Source organism: Clavelina lepadiformis, chromosome 1 (genome assembly GCF_947623445.1).
Source record: "Clavelina lepadiformis chromosome 1, kaClaLepa1.1, whole genome shotgun sequence".
NCBI lineage: Eukaryota > Metazoa > Chordata > Ascidiacea > Aplousobranchia > Clavelinidae > Clavelina > Clavelina lepadiformis.
In genome coordinates, this window is record NC_135240.1 from 20924187 (window position 1) to 20941787 (window position 17601).

The following is a 17601-nucleotide window of genomic DNA, read 5'->3' on the forward strand; positions in this document are numbered from 1 at the left end:
AACAATTGCTATATTCCCAAGCCTATAGGTAGGCTAGTTACAGTAAAGGTGGGCGCACTGCATTGCGAGCCAACCAGGCTAATGGAGTACCGGTATAATGTACCAGTGCTCCAGTGAGTACCAGTACCTGTTACACGGTGAACCTGAGATGCTAGTAAAGTAAATTAGTAATATCGCACATAATTTAGTTTTAAGTTGCTTTTATTGCAAAGGTACCGGTACCAAGCTACCAACCGCACAGCCATACATAAAGTAATTTCTGCCAGGGTCCTTCAGTCCTTGCTGATGGTAGATAGGTGGTCTTATTCAGTACCGGTATGTTCCCCACATAGTTGTCTTATTGGGCTATATGATACCATCTTTATCTGAGTACCATAGTAGACCAACCCAAAGAGATCCATTTCTACGTAGTACTGCAGTATAAATGCATAGTATTGTAGTAAGTAGGAGCTAAAGGTGGTGTAAAGGTGTGACCTACTAAATTATGTATGCTCATGTAGTACTGTACTTGAATAAATAATGTAATTCTGTCATTGCTTTGGACTGAGTTTTCATTCTTTCATATAGGCCTACTAAATATTTTTACCAGGTCAATTTGTTGCAAGCTCTGAATTTCTTTTCTAATCTCATTGATAACAATAAAAATATCAGCAGTGATCTGATATATACTGATTTTGGTTGGATTGTTTTGTCTGTGATTAATACCAGTAACTTTAAAAATTTGTTAGTAAATTTTGGTATTGTATCACTTTCTCAACTTTAAACTAAAAGTATGGCTAAATAGGATCGTTTCTCTTGAAGTTTTACTTCCCCTTCCTTCATTTAGCTAGCAAAAGTTACCAAATTTTATAAATATAGCTAATATTATAAATTTCTAATCATTTTTGTATTAAAGTATTGATGAATCAATGAAGCCATCAGTCCCATTTTACTTGTTATGTTCATTGTGAAGATTATGATAACCAAATTTACTTATATTTTAGGTTGAGGTACTACTCAATTACATTAGTTTATTGAATGCAGACCTGCTATAGTGACACGTAGAAGGTAGTTGTATATGCCCTTGTGTTGCATAGTTCCAGCGGATCTTACTGCAAACTTGTCAGGCTAATTTTTGTATGGATTACTGTAATTAAACATGGAAGAGGCTTGCAGAGAGTTGCCTTTGCCTTCTGGTTGGGAAGAAGCTGTGGATTACGATGGAAGGGTGTTTTACATTGATCATAATACTAGAAGGACTTCGTGGTTAGATCCACGTGATCGACTGACGAAACCCCACAGCTTTGCTGATTGCATAAGCACAGGTGAACTTAATGCTTGTGTAATTCTGAATACAGTATATAACCTTAGTGTTTGTGTTTGCTGTATGCTTGTATTTTGTGTGATGGATGCTGATTAGCGTATTGTTTTAAAATCTAGTACCAATTACATCTGCATACTATATAAGTTTTATTTTTTCTATTCTAATGAAGACCACATCTATAGCTCTCTCCTTCTTGATTTCTTTTTGGGTTTATTTTAAAGTTTTGTGGATGACATAATTCTGTTTGCCAAACGTATTTATAGGGTTGCCGCTCACTGTGATGTCACAGTAATTAGCAAACATTCCACTTACTCCTTAGCCTGAAGCTAGTCTTTGGCATTGTTTGATTGTGCTTTGACAATTAGGTCATGTTGCTATTGTTGTGAGCAAATATACTTCATAGACACCCAATAATATCTTCGTAACTAAGGTTATCTTTGCAGTTTAAAACTATTTTACTTACCAAGTTAAATCATTTTGGAAATGTTAAGCAATAGAAAATCTTGTTTTATCTGTAAAAATAAGTAGCAATTTATTTCTTTTGCTGCTACTGTGTTTTTAAAATAAAATTTCTAGAGTGACAAATATTTCGCTAAGTGCTTGTTTGTAAATGGGATTTAAAATTTAGCACTGTTTATTTTGTGACTTTTAATAATGTTTTCGCACTGGTAGCCTGTTGATACAACTGACCCCAGGTACATCATTTTTAAATAAATTGCACAACTGCTCGTGATACTAGCACTATTCAAATTATTTTAGTTTTCACACAGGTAGCTCGTGAATAATTGAACATTAATTCTTGTTTGTTTATAGAGCTTCCCATTGGCTGGGAGGAGTACAGAGATGAAGAATATGGTGTTTATTACATTGACCATATTAATCGTAAGTTATCTATGCTTTTCACTGTTAATGTTAAAAATACAGTAAAATATATGTATTTTCTCCCTTTTGGGCAATTGCTACGGTATTGGTAGGTGCTTCATATTTGAAGGCTTCCTTGCCACTTGCCATTCTTGTGAGTCATCCTATCTCTTGTCATTACTTTTGAAATGAATAATAAAAAATTAATTGGCAGCTTGAAAACTGCCTTAAATTTTAATTTTGACCTCACCACTCACCAATGACAGTTAGCTGAGTTTGTCCATTGCTATCCACTTCAGTTGTTGCTGACACACCTGTTCGATGCTATTCTATTGAATATTTTCACAGAGGTCAATCAAAGAGAGGACCCAAGGGTTGTGTGGCGATCAACACAACAGGCAATGTTAGAAAACTACTTATCTGCTGCTCTTCATGAAGTACAAGTATGTCGGCTGACATTAAAATAATGCTTCTACAAAATGCCAAATTGATTAATGAGTTATATATATATTTATAAATAATTAGGACAACTGCTTATTCATTTCGTTTTCATTTGATGATATTAACAAACCCCACAGTAAGTACTTCAAATGAAAAACAATCTTACCATATATCAGGATATCATTCAATGATGATTTATGGCTTGGAATGTTCGCTTATGAATTGATGAATTCATGAAATATTTCAAAACATTAATAGCCAAAGAATCTAGGAGTGTAGATCTACAGCAGAACGATGTTCATAAAAATATTGTTAGCTTCAAGTTGAAGTGGAATCATATCATTAAGTATGGGCTATAACGTTTAACCTAGGCGGTGTAAATCGCGCCATGATGTAGTATAGGCAGAGAGACACACCTGTTTATTGTTTGCACTGAAGGTTAAGCCCGAACGCATTCTTTTGAGTCAGCAGATCCTGAAATCACGTTAAAACTATGTGTTGTGTCAACATACCATAAATTGACATTCTTAGTACCTATCTAACGTGCGCTCCCTTGATTACAATGGTATTTGATTAAGATTGCAGTTGGTACAACAGCCCAAATTGTGCATTGTATTTGTTCTCAATCCGTCTTTCTGTAATTTTGGTAATTATTAACTTTGGTGGTCCTGACCATATTTTATTTGCCTCCAGGCAATGGAATGTTGTCAGAACCAAGTGAGGTTTTATTATTCTTTATATCAACATCCACCATCTGAAGCAAACCTTTATGTCATAAAACAAACAATTTGTTGTATACATATAACACAATCTAAATTGCAGTGCGATTAGGTTGATTTACCAACAGCATGGAAGATGTTTTGCATTACTCAAGAAGTTTCAAGCGGTTTTACGTGGGTTTTTGTGCGTCTAATTGTAACTTGCCTAGTTCTTGTGGCTTTGGCCTGGTATTTTGACAAAAGCCTCAATATCAATCACTTTTGTGAGAGCAACAAGAATGTCAACGTGCTGCTCAAACGCACTTAAGTACTATTTCGACGAAACAATAGTCAAGACGCGTGCTGCAACACCAGTACCGTGCTGTTGTATTCTGTATGTCAAACATGTATCCTCCAGTCAGTCAACTGGTCGAAAAAACTTCAATTTTAACTTGATGCCAGCACTGGCGTACGATAATCTTCGTTGATAAAGGATAGTGGAATTTGGAGGAGCGCGCCCTGATAGACTCGCATTTAGGTTAAACGGAAACGTTCGCGCTATTTCTGTTTCTTTAACTTGCCAACTTGAGTGGTCATTGGATGTCTACAAAACGGCGCACTTAAACCGTTGTAACAGCATAAATATAGCTGGGAGCAATGCACTGACCACACTTGCAATTGGCCATCCGGATTTGTTTTAACAATGATCGCCACATGGATTTTGAGTGGTAAGGGTAAACTAACTTTATGAACCTTTTTATACTGCAATGTGCAGCTCATAGCAGTTGCCGCATATTTTGAAACATCAAAGGTCTGCGGCTTTTGTTTGATACCACTTATTCGCCCAAGTTGCTTTCAACTTGAAAACAATTTGGTCACGTTGTAAAATGAGTAAGATATGCACCTAGGTGCAGTCAGAGAGTGTTGTTACAGTAGTGTATACATAGTAATTTTCATCATATCAAAACCACCGCTTGTAGTTCGGAAGATCATTTTAATCAATAAGGGAACGGATTATGGTTGCTAATGGCCACTTTACTATTTTAAACGCGTGTGTGAAATTCTTGTAAAGAAAAAAATCAATAAGCCTTTTAATCTGAGAATGCTGAAAGGGGTTATTTTGAACTTAATGATGTGTTTTGCTAAGCAGCGAGCTCATGATAGTCTGTGAGAACGAATCAAATTATTCACATCCGCTGGTTGGTTAATTTAACTTTACGTCCATATACTTAATTTCGTAACGTAGTTGGAAAATAACCGTATTTGTAACACCTACATCGTTTACAGTTATATTCATATATTAATAACAATGATCTAACAAGTAGGCCGGCATCGCAATTAAGTTTTCATATATAGGTTAACTGGTTGAAGTATTTTTGGACTTTAAAATTATAATCTACGTTTAAATTTTTGGTGTGATCCTCGATCATCATTGGTCGACCCCATTTAAATTATTCATTGAGAATGTGAAAATAGGACAACTGGCAACTAGAGTAATCAGCAATCGCTACATTGCGGACGCAACCTGTTATACACAAGGCAGCCTCCCACGCCATCGGTTTTCAACGGATTGCCTTTTCGAAAAAAACACCGACAAAACACACCCAATTTTTGACAAGCTTTATGTGTATTGTGTAGTGGTTTTAGCAGTTAATTCTGGACCGCTGACGTAATGTGACAAGGCTGGTGCCTATTTCAGGAAATCGAAGGTAATTATGGTTACAGCTATCATCGAATCAAGTTTTAACGTTACTGTGCTGTTAGTTGAGCGCGATTTCATTCTTGCGAATTAAACTCATTTCTTGAATGAGACCACGTCATTGGAATGTCATATATGTTGTTTGAAAAGTAGTTACACAAGGAGAGATGTCATTCGCCAAACCTCTTGTTTTACCCATCCAGCCAAGGTCGCTTTAAGTCGACGTCACATTCCATACATTTTAAATAGAACAAACGAAATGATCGTCTTCTTTGAAATTTCGGTGTACTGTTTCTTAGAGCATTCTGGCAGCCCCCATCTATGAGAAAAGATGCCCAAACGGCGCTGGTATTATCTTTTTGCCATAACTCTCTCAATCAAGAGGCCAATGGGTTAGGTTAGGAATTTATTCAATATCCATTCAACTTTCCCACCAAGGGTTATGTTCACACGTGTATCATGTAATCAGTAGTCGGCTTTAGGGAGTCTTCAAAGTGTACTCGACATTTTTCGTGTATATTGTCATCCTCTCTTATGATTCCTTTAACCCTTATGATCTGCTAGGTTATGTCTGGCATTTGCAAGTGTCAATCATCAAAGAGCTGATTTTTGGTTTCATAGTTGCCTGTTGTAGCCATTTATAAACTTGATAACTGGTGAAGTATACCTATTTGCTTGCTTCCGTCCGAATTGTAGAGTTAGTTAACTTAATCGGCGAAGTAACTGTATATCAGACAGTCATACCTTACATTATTACCGTACATACATTTTCTGGCGTAGGTGTCATTATAAAACTAACGCTACAACTTATCAGTATAAAATACAAACGTTTGATTTATGTGTAGGCGACAACGGGTTTCGTTTTGGTTTTGATGGGTTTTTGTTCACAGTATGCAGCAGAACTTTGTTGCGCTTTGAAGTTTGTACTCCAGTTTCTTTTAACCCTCTGCAGACAATCGCAGTGTAATTTTCTCCACAAACTCATCAATTGTAACAGGTCTATTTTCCCGACTTTAATTACTGCCGTACGGACAGGTGCCGATTACACTAGCCATTGGCGGCTGTTTATTTAAACAAACGTCGTACTGATTTAATCAATTGGGTAAGCGAACGCGAAAAATATCCAGTTACCTTCAGTTTCATTTAAATCATTGCCAGCGGTTAATAGCCATCCGCCGCGCCGTATGACGCATAAAAGAAACCGATGGCTAGTTATCAGGAAACCTGGGTAAAATATCAGCGGAGATGCTCAAAAGAGCCGGCCATAGAATATTCCACCGGCCTCACTTATTCCGTCATTCATTATTTGGTAACCGCATGACTATCTTACCAAACTTAGCATTACGTCACCTAGACTTGGTTGTTATGACATGACGTAATTGCGCCACACCGTCTGAATTTTTTGCTTGTAAATTGTCGACCTCAGTGTAATAGTCCTTTGTTCGTGGCGGACAATGCGTCTTTGTTAGGTGAAAATATTCATAATTCAAGTTGAAAGGAATCTAGATAAGCTTAATAGAATTTTCCGGCGTTGTTTACTGACTTGCTGATAAATATGACAACCGCTTGCTTACATATCAATCTTCAATAATTTCGTCACACAGCAATTGGTCCCCGAATATAACTGAAACGACCGCGGCTGTTTCATTTGGTGCAATGTTTTATCTATCCATGCTCTTTCAAACCCCATTAAATTTCAGGAGGCTTTGGTGAACAATGGAAGCACGCTCGTGAGCAATAAAGGAAATAAAGAAAATAGTTGGCGTTGTTTTACCTTTTGTGTTGTTTAATTCCTTTTGTTGAAAATCGAGTTTACTTTTCAGCTGGTAGAAAAGACTGTTTGTTCGAAATCCAGATTTAGTCTCAGTATTCGTACTGGTTTATTTAACGTTTTTATTCACCGCATTGTTTCCACGTCGTTTAGATAGAAAACAGTTAAACAAGTTCGCATCAATACAGCCAAATGTTTCGCCAAACCTTTTACATCCAAAGGTGAAAATACTGATTCACGCATATCATTACAATGTCTTGCAAGATGTACAACCTAATAAGAACGTACTTGTGGCTTCACGTGTATGATGTCATTAAGTATTTTTAAAGTTTACTATTGTACTTTTCACGATTTGTAAAAATGACGTCAGAAGCCTTAATTTTTTAGCGATGAAAATTTTCCATGGTCTTTTCGCTCACTTTTTCAATGAACTCTAACAACTGTAGGTTGTTTTACACAATGTCCACAATAATAGGAGAAGCGAATTCATTGTTTGCGTTTTGCTGTCGGAATGGGTCTTGCTTTGTTGTAGTAGCAACAATAGACAAGACCTCTTGATGCGCGTACAGTTACTTACACGCCCTTTTACGTACGAGTTGCTGCAAGAATGGAAATGCCCAAAATGAAATTGAGCAATGCTTTGTAGCTTACATTTGAATGTAATTTATGGACAGTATTTCCACATTAATTATTATGTACTTAGTACGTATTATTTTTGTTTGTTTATCGAAGTGTTGCGTATGCAAGGACAGAGCTATCCATATCCCATGGATGGTTTGCAGCCCAAGGGTTGAGAAATGCTGCTGGGGAGTTTCTAAATCACAATGAAAGTGTTTGTTTAGAAATTCTCTTATTCATCCCTGAATTCACACCAGCTCTTTCGATATTCAGCTATTCATATAAAACCACCGTAACCGCTCAATGACACTCTAACGAGGAACGCCTGCTTTTAGAGATCTTTAGTATTTCGTTGTTCTGCTTCCTTTAATCGAAGCATTGAAGTAACTGAAAGAAAATCACGTGCGATTTTATGTTTGGAAAGTGGTGCAACACATTTTTAAAATTAGTCGCTGTCATTTTGAACGGTAACCTTTTTCTATAGTTACCTTTTTTAGAGGTGTAGCCATTAGTCACACTAACATAACCTGTACAACGCTGATGTTGCTAAACTGGTTTCGCCCACAGTCAGGTTCTTGCACTTACAATTTTTTAAGGAGCTATTCAACGATCGTTGCATTTTTCAACCACTCAAAGTAAATAGTCGAAAGTCATTGATGGCACTATTGGTTGATTTTAGAAAGCTCAGTGATTTAGAAGGTTGTTTGTACTACACACTCGCAAACGTACCTGCTAATTGTATACAATGTTTGATGCGAACAAGAAGTCGGTGTTTAACAAAACAGGGCGTACTGCTGTCTAATATCTTGTCGCTTGACTTAATCCATCATAATTTATTGTTGTCACTGTCTGGGGAGTATCAGTTTCATGACTCGCTTGAATACGCGTGTTTTATATCGAACACATTTTCGGATAGATTCCCAGTAAAAGGACATGAAACACCCCCCGTTGATAGAGCGGAATTTATCGTCTTCATTAAAGCCAGTTTACAAGCCTCCCGTTGCTTGGAATCGATTTAGGCGTAACTGCTCAAGCGAACACGTTCAAAGCGTTGTATTTCATCTGCACATGTGGTCTGTGTTAGGTTGCAAATCACTGGGGCGCATAGAGATACTATTAAAGGTAGTGCACTGGTTTGGAAATAACTCTGTAATAAGCAGCTAGCAAGCGTAGCTAGTAACCTCTACAGCTACGAATACCGATCATAGAAAAAACAATCCATGAAACTCCAAGTGCCCTTCAGAATGCTAGACGCCCACTCGGCTTTTTAAGCACCACATTTTCCCATTTGCTCACTTCTTAAATTTATGACTCCATAGATGCTAACTATTTGTTTGTTTCTCATAAGACATTTCTATTTCTGGGGGACAATACGGGCTATTGCAGTGCTGAAAACACTGGCGTTTTTGTTTTTGGCACTCCTACAAGCATACTCAGAAAGCATTGAAATGCGTGTCATGCTTTGATATTTGTTGTAAACAAAGGATGTAGTAAGCTTATGGCATACCGTACTTTGTATCCAAGCAACAAGGAGATATTTACGTTTACTTAATTGGTCATACATCATCGTCAGAATGGCATATTGCCCTACAGATCAGTGAACCGTCAACAATTGTTATAAATGGCCAAGCTTCTACGCATATTAAGCTGAGCTTGTTATTGTTCTGTTGGGTTTTTTGCTGTTGGTTTTGTACCATCCATTTCCGAGTTACTCATGCGCGCTTGTTGACTTTACTGTTGAGCGATTGGCTACCAGGTGGTTATCCATGTTGCAATAGAGCAGGTCAACCCATACACTGCTTTAAAGCGTATGAATTACTTAAATGGCGTATTTACATTTGTTCCATGTTTCACTGACCCACGTTCTTTTTGATTTCTCAGGTCAAGGAAGAAGTTGTCAATCTCAAAGCGGAAGAAATTGAGGTGGCAAAAAAGCAGGTAAAAGAGACAGATTTGAAAAACTCTATCACTTCGGGTCATATGAAGCGACAAAGCAACATGTGAATACTATGCTACTTCCCGCCATCTGGTTTTAACGTTAGAACACAACTGCTTGAACCGATCGCTAGAGCTTGTGGTTAACAAGTATCTGCTGATATCCAATAGGACCACCTGCGCCCGTAATCTGCCAAATATTTACAACTTTTCTTTTAACGCCTGGATTCCGCCATCATACAAAATTCATTTTAGTACTGGTTTTTAGTGTTGCTGCATCATAAGACCAATCTCAACGAATTTATCAAATATTTTGTTTTATTTTTCATGTTTTTTTGCTAAGACAATGCCATATACTACTGAATATCTTTCACTTTATCGTTTTTTTCACAACTTGCTTTAATTTTAGAAATTGTTTGAAAAGTACAGTACAGTATATATAAGTCATAGTATTTGTGTAGGAATTATCACATGCTTATTATGGTGCTAACTGTTTGCAGATAAGAGAGCTGAAACACAAAGTTATTCGCAAAGAGAGTGCCAAGTCCGTGCAAAGCTGTAAGTTTGCATTTGCTTAAGTGTTTGGTGTAGGTCTTACTTGTAAGCAGTTATTATTAGGATACTATGATCACTGTGATATGCTCCTCGTCGTTCATTACGCCTACCTATAATTATATATTAATCATATCTTTACCTCAATGCCGATTGGTCCGGCGTAGAGGTCTAGAATTACGTTGCTAATAACATGTTACGTTATAGTGGTGTTTGATTTGCTTACGCACATAATCATGTTCAACAGTTAATTCCAGTGATCATCGAACTACATGCATATCTAGGTCCATTAGCCTGCGACTAGTTATCAGTTCGTATATTATTCCACAGTAAACAGCGCCGGTACTTCATGTTCAAACTGGTCAATTTGTACCAAATTCGACCCGGATCTTGTGAGGTCGGAGTTGTCCGAAATAAACCGACGAGTGGCATGCCTTCGACGTGAACTTTCTAACGCGGAGACTGACTTGACAAATGCTCGTTCGAAGCATAAACAATGGAAGAACCACTGGTGCGTGAACTGCCCGATTTTTTAATGAGTTTAACTCTGTTTATATTTCATCTCTAGGCTATGAGGATTTTGCCACTGGCTGAAAGTGCGTTTTGAACGAACGCGTGTAGTTTGTTTATTCACAAATCTGTTAGTCATGGCCTCTTCATCTTCCTGTTACAGGGATGTGTTTCGAAGTGATGACAGCAGCGAGATGTACGGATCATCGGAACACGTCGAGGGAACTTCTCCAGTCAAATCTCCCGAAGGGGAGGAGAAGGAAAGGTTGATGTCGCAACTTCAGACAACAAATAATAAGTGAGTTTTGTTTCACATTCACGTTTTTGTTAATCTCATGAGTGTCGGCAGATTTTCTATTGTCGTAAAAAACAATCATTTTAACGATCTATTTGTCGATTATTTTAGGATTGCTGGACTGACGGAGGAATTGCGCTCTCTGGAAGAAATGGGAACGGCAGAAGGCAATCCCAACACGCTTCTTTTGATCTCAGAAAAGGAAGAACTTCTCAACGAAATGTACACTCGCAGCGCTGGTACAAAATCGACGGAGATGGAAAAGAAGACAGCTGCTGATAGATGCAAGAAATTAAAAGAAGAGCTAAAGTGAGTACAAGACATCTTCTTCATTAATTCCAAAAATATGTTTTCATATTTACATACAGTATATTGCATTAAATTTGTGCGTGGTTGAACATATTTATTTACAAAAAACCATAATTAAACTATTAATCTATCTCACAGTTATTACTTATTATTAGTTATTACAACTATTCAACTACGGTATTTACTATTTAGGTTTTTACTCTTTATCGTAGTTAGTTGTAGAGTGTAGACAGTTAGTGGTTAAAAGCGTAGCGCATAGGGAAACTATGTAGCTTCCGATAGCAAGCTATAAGGAAGCTATTGTGCTTGGGCAACAAGATTAAACGTCTTTGAATTAAAGCAAACTACTCGAAGCTTGTCAAGCCAAATTGCAGCCCACACCTGCAGCTTCAGCCTGAGAGACATGTTATCAGCAGTCGACATATCACTTATAAATAGCACACGCCTAACTAAACGGACTGCCTTTCGAAAACGTAGAGTTCGCAAATGGCCTTGCAGAGCGGCGACCAAAACATGTTCTAATAATGATGCGGCATCGGAAAAATTCCGTGTTAATTCCGCTGACGTAAATAGGCGCCCCCGCTACATGTTTGTTCAGTCAACTGAATGTAGCGCTGTGTCAAGCGGACATGAACATAAAACTTTGTAATGAAAACACTTCCTGCTTTACCTTTACAAACGTCACAATCTTCCGCCCTGAATCTCTCCATTAGCACGCCTTACCGGGAAGAAATATTTTCTTAGGATGATAATATCGGTAAACCGCAGGACGAAATTGAGTGACTGAATACGACAATTTGCCTCGTCGTTCTTACGGAAAACGTTTTATTTGGGAAACGCTAGATCATTTCCGATTACTATTTTAATACTTCCTGCTGATGTTTTAAGTCATAAAAATAAGTTGTAGCGTAGTTATTTTTGTAGTTGAAACAATTGTTATTTCCCTTAATTTTAAACGAGTTTGACACTTTTCTAAATTACAAATTTGTATTCTTGTGTTGCAGAAATGCAAAAGACTTCAATAACCGTGAACTTGGTGAACGACTAAAGCGAGTTGAACGCCACGAAAGTGTCAACAGACAGCTACGTGACACGATGGAACTTGCCACCAAGATAGAAAGCAGATTGCGCAGGTGATCATCGCTGGCGTGCTGTGTGTAGCCACAGATTTGTTTTGCTTATTCATTCATTCCATCTGAATTTATCACGTCCGCATATCATCGCACTAATTACGCACGGTGATTAACACACAATGTAGTTATCAAAATACTTTGAATATTAACTTGCACGTTTTTTCAGCTTGTCGGCAAGCAGTATGTCACTGTCCTCTACCTCAAGTCACGGCTCAGCAGCAGCGGTGACCATCGCTTCGAACGGCCGCTCAACCGGATTTGACGTGGGTTCTTCGGCCTGCCACAATCAGCAGCAAAAACGACCGCAGTCTTTTTCGCGTCGAAATAACTCGATGACTAAACTACAGGCGCAGGTTGTCCGCAGGAGTCTTCGAAAACACGCCGAACAAGCCGATAAAGGTACTTAGTGGCGACATGTCTGTTGACTTAGATTTGTTCCTCTGGGTAATGACTTGTGTTATTTGAACTAGATATCAATCGTTATCATAAAAATGATTCTGTTAGATATTACTGACACACGTTACAAGAAAGAATGGAAAATTTTGGTATAATAATTGGTAAAATAAAATTGGTAAAATTTGGTATAATAACGACCGACTAGTTGTCGTCAAGGGATCAAATAACAAACGGCAATTACGAGTGGTTTTTTTTTCAAGGACCTATTCGACCGTCGGTTACAACGAAACTAGCATCTTCGTCTTCATCCTCCGGGACGTCGGACTCAGCATTCTCTTCTCCAGGTCCGTGTTCCGGTGAAATGACACACGTCGGATCCCAAAACCACCTTCCACCCTACGACGACATCTTGCCAGATAGGAACATATACGCCTACACCAGAAGGCCATCTGGGACCGTGACCTGTACTACGACAACAACCACCGCCTTAAACGGGAGTGTTCATAGCCTGAGCAGCAGCGCTAGTCGGTCTGCATCTTTAACCTCAAGTAAAAGTTCCTTGATGAGCAGAGGATCGTCTATAAACTCACTGAGCGTAATAGACGAATCCACTCCCACCCCGTCTCAAATAGCGAGCGCGAGGTACACGGCAGTTGGCCTGCGCGATTCCAAAACGGAGCTGACTTGTTCGCACGGCTCTTCGAACGATTTACCGCCGCTTGAGAGATCGTCTTCGGGCGGCAGATACGACATAGCTTCCTCGAGGCCTAAATTACCTGGCTACGATGAACTAGTAAGGCGATCCTCTCAGCAGTCTAAAACTAGCAACGGTTTGATAAGTCGCAACTTCCATCAGAACATCAAACATCAGTGCGACAAAATGAGTACTCAACAAACAACACAGGTTATTATGATGTAACTACCGTTGTCCCTGACAAACTGCCCTGAAATATTTCCTTTTCCTAACAGATTATTTATGTTATACAAACGTTGCATTATCGTATTCGGTCGCTAAACACTAAAGTGCCAACATTACATCATTCGTTTTAATTCGGCGACCCAGCATATGTTGAATTGAAGTATTAGGTGTATGTTGTTTTATTTGTGTTATCTACAGCCTAATAGTTTCAACTTAATCAATTGGCTGTCAATTCTTTGTAAGTACAAGTCACTATGTTTTTCATTGAATTATTAATAATTGACGATATGTGAAAACCAGGCATGTAGCATATGTGCACAAAGCCAACCCTCAGAAAGAACCAATGGTTAATTATGGCTAATGTGTTCCTAAACTCTTGACTTATCAAATTTAATCATGTTGCATTATGCTATATTTTCCTTATAATCAACACTACCTCCCGCATCTCATACGTTCATCAAATCAGAATTTGGGCACGTTATATCAACAGCTTTCAAATTATTTTTTAGAACACAAGATATATATTTTTTCACGATGACTTTTACTGGCATTTTCTCCTTTTGATTTGCGATGTTTGTCAACAAGGGTGTGTTTTGTTTTCGAAAGTAAATAATTTGTTGTAGCGTATCGGAAACTCATGCTCAACAATTGGCAATATTATTGCCACAACATTTATACTAAATACTACATTTGTGGCATCGCACATTGTGACGAAAGTATGATGATTGACTCCACTGTGACCACCGATCATATTCATGTTCTATAAATTTGATTTGACACAGTTTCCTTATCAAGCCTTTGCCTATAAAGTTGATTTGATATGGCGCTGTCTTTTTATTGCACGCCGGTACCATTTTGCGACATATACTCGAACGAACATAGTGTCATTGCGTTTTATTTTTTGAGACCAAAGGTACACTACACTGTACCAGCTATGTATTAGCTACCTTGGAAGTGCAATTTGTTTTGATTTCTCTGTCAGTGTACATTGTGTACTAATTGCGAATTCTCGAATAAACAAAAATATGTTCCACGATCTTTTTCATCTGCTCCAGTGATTGACAACGTTTTCTTGATTGTAGCTTAAGAGGCTTTGGGGAAAACGCCTCGGCCCTCTTTTACGGCTAGGCGTGACTATATCACTATCAGTCTAGTACTGTAGTCCATTGTTAAACATCAGTGGGTGGTAAGCTTACGTTTTTGGAGAAAGGTTATATGAGTGTATATTTATCTAAAGCTTTAATTTAGATTAGATTCAATTCGATTTGGATTGAAAGGTAAATGAAAGTTAGGTTAAGGTATAACGTTCAAATTAGGTGGTCAGGAAACCTTGAAAATAGCTTCAAAGGTCCGATTTTTTTAGATATAGCAGGGTATGTTCCACATTAGTGGTCCCGTCATTGTGTAATGAAAAATTGAGAATTATAACAGCTTCGTACTTGCTTTTATTGCGCCGCATAAAAATCAAAGTGGTATAACTCATTTATATTTGGATAATACTAGGATCAGAAAATGCAAAACTCCATTTGCACTAAGCACTATCTCTCATCTTTAACCACATTACGTATGCATGAAAATTGTTCTAAGACCTACTTGTTGGGGAACACCGTTCTGGCCTATTTAACTGCTGTAGGTATACCATAATATTTGTCCAAACCATTACCAGACAATGTCACGGTGATCAAGGCTGATTTGGGACGTTTGATATGAACCGGTTAGGTTCTGCAATTCTGCTAGGTTTAAAAAGTCTGAGTTGATCATAGTTGAGATAGCAGCTGGTTGAGATGTTACTGTATGTAAGACAGTGGTTCCCAATCTTTTCCAACTCGCGGTTCCCTAGCTTCAGTAATTCCTTTTTTTCGAACCCACAATTTCAAAATTCATATTTAAGAGGTGGTTAACGAGAATAGTGTAACTCGTGGACTCCTTGAGCCAGCTTCGCGGAACCCAAGCTGGAAACCATCGAACCATCATGTGGATGTCATTATCAACATCACGACCAAGCCCAGGTAATGCACTGCTCTCAAGCAAGAATCAGTGAGTCATACAGGTTTACCTATCTCCATTCATTTATATTTGTACAGATCAAGTCAGGTGTATGCCGATATTAATTTACGGCTTGGTTGATTTAGACATAAAATAATGAAAAACCATAAACTACCGTCTTTGATGTATTAAAATTACGCTAACAGACTTTTTGCACACTGAAAACGCATGAATTAAGATTTTAGTCAAGTGACAGTTTACTTTTTGATGGCAATTGGCTATACTTCGCCTATTGTTTACAACGCAGCTTTCTTTTTGTTAGCTTTTCAATTTTAAGAAGCAGCCCAGTATATTTTGGAAGCTTGTCTATTTTCTGAATAGACACCATAGTTCCTCCACAAAAATTGTAAGTGAAGGAAACAGTCAATGTCTCGTTAAAGCTGCTATACTTTCCGGTCGGGCGTCACATCAGACATAAAAGTTTTTAATTTTAACTTCTTTTATCTAAAGCTAATTATAGGCAACTAATAACTTATAACTCTTTCAGCAACTTTTAACCTTGACCCATATAATATGGAAAAATTGCTGGGCTTCATTTTTTTGTCGTTGTTAGGACCTGTCCGACATTTATCGCCGTAATTGTTGTTCAAAAATAATAATATTAAAACCTAACAAAATAACGAAAAAATCAGTGTCTGTAAAAAAGTACATGCATTTCGTATGACCTGAAGCTCATTTGTCATCAAATTTTAGGATAACGCATGCGCACAACGAATTGCACAGGTTTATTTTAATTATCATAGTTTTTTGAACTAAATGATGTTATTTTTATTATTTATTTGTTATTACTGTGGAAAATGCACAAACTTTAAGTGCTTTCTGAAGTTGGCCACTCTGCAATTCTAGCAGCAGGCTACAATAAATTTGACAAGTTTAGTGTACAATGTAAGAAAATATAATTTCTAATAGACCTTAATAAACTTACTTTAAAGTTTAGATTATTTGTTTAAAATATTTAGCTATGTTTGAATGTAGCTTAAACCAGTTAAATAGTTTAATTTTAGTGTAATATGTAGGTCTAATCTTTATGTAGTTACTTTTGCTAAGTGCAAACATATTGCATTTGCGCATCAAAGTCGTACCATGCGTTGTAAATGTGGAAAATCAAGTATACTATATAATAAATGGGTTTACAATTGATGATATCGTATTAATTGCTACCTCCGTATTAGTGGCGTAAGCAAAAGAAGGATAGGAGAATTAAAACTTCATCTATTTATTGGTTCTTCACATATAAAAAATAGGCTACTACGGTAACTCTCATTTAACATATTTTGCGATCTGGCGAACCCCTCTTTCACAAAATTGTACGCGTAAGCCATTGTCCTGGAAAAAATGGTTCGTCTAACACTCTAACTCTTTCGTCTAAGTAAACAAAAGCAATGTTGAATTCCTAGTTACAAGAGAAAGTGAACTCAAGAGCGCCGCCATGGAATCTATCCTATATCTGCTCAATTACTTCCAAAGGTTTCTACCATTTTAGATGACTAATAAGCTACTTTGGTCTAATTTACCAGTTCTAAAGATGTTACCATACATTGGAATACCAAAATTATACCATTAATATATGATTTTAAACCGCGGGCATAGTAAGCGGTGTGTGTTACAATCGCTTTTAAAGGTTTTACCATGTAGGCCTACTTATCAGGCTTATGCCACTCGCCCATCCCACCAAGAGTTGCCAATTCCGCTGATATAGCGATTTATTTTAACTTAAGATCTGCTGCGTTTTGAACGCTTTTCAATCCATCTTCATATAGACGGTTTTTTAAGCTATCGCATGAAAGATAACTTTTTATACATTATATACTTTTTTGTATACTTATTTACCTTGTAACTTGATGTTTTATCTTTTTAAACAGTCTTTCTTCCAATTTTGCATTTTATGATAACTTTCAGCAATATTTTACGCAGTATGTAATGTTGAATTGAATGGTTAATTGTCATGGTTAAAGGAATCAGGCGTTTTCAAAAACTTAGTTTAAACTTTTTGTGGCACAAAAACTAAATTAATGTTTTATGATATCTATGATAAATCCATAATTGAATATTAACCACTAAATGTCGCTCGACATAACAACGCGTAGTAACAGATAGCTTTGTAAAATCAAGGAA

General features: G+C 37.4%; 1 protein-coding gene across 1 annotated transcript; it reads left to right on the forward strand.

Moving 5' to 3' along the window:
• The first annotated feature begins 962 nt into the window (after positions 1-962).
• Positions 963-14476, forward strand: LOC143459814 (protein WWC2-like). The gene is made up of 11 exons (XM_076957106.1): positions 963-1304; positions 2117-2185; positions 2513-2607; positions 9273-9329; positions 9827-9884; positions 10209-10389; positions 10552-10686; positions 10795-10992; positions 11997-12125; positions 12292-12524; positions 12782-14476. Exons 1-11 carry the CDS (start codon positions 1139-1141, stop codon positions 13438-13440), a joined length of 1980 nt encoding a protein of 659 aa, XP_076813221.1. The 5' UTR covers positions 963-1138; the 3' UTR covers positions 13441-14476.
• Positions 14477-17601: the final 3125 nt, after the last annotated feature.

Excerpts from the sequence above, each read along its gene's own strand:
- LOC143459814 (XM_076957106.1), top strand. The coding sequence starts at position 1,139 with ATGGAAGAGGCTTGCAGAGAGTTGCCTTTGCCTTCTGGTTGGGAAGAA. Across the intron at positions 9,330-9,826 it reads TTGAGGTGGCAAAAAAGCAG|ATAAGAGAGCTGAAACACAA; the intron begins GTAAAAGAGACA and ends AACTGTTTGCAG. Across the intron at positions 12,126-12,291 it reads ATAGAAAGCAGATTGCGCAG|CTTGTCGGCAAGCAGTATGT; the intron begins GTGATCATCGCT and ends ACGTTTTTTCAG.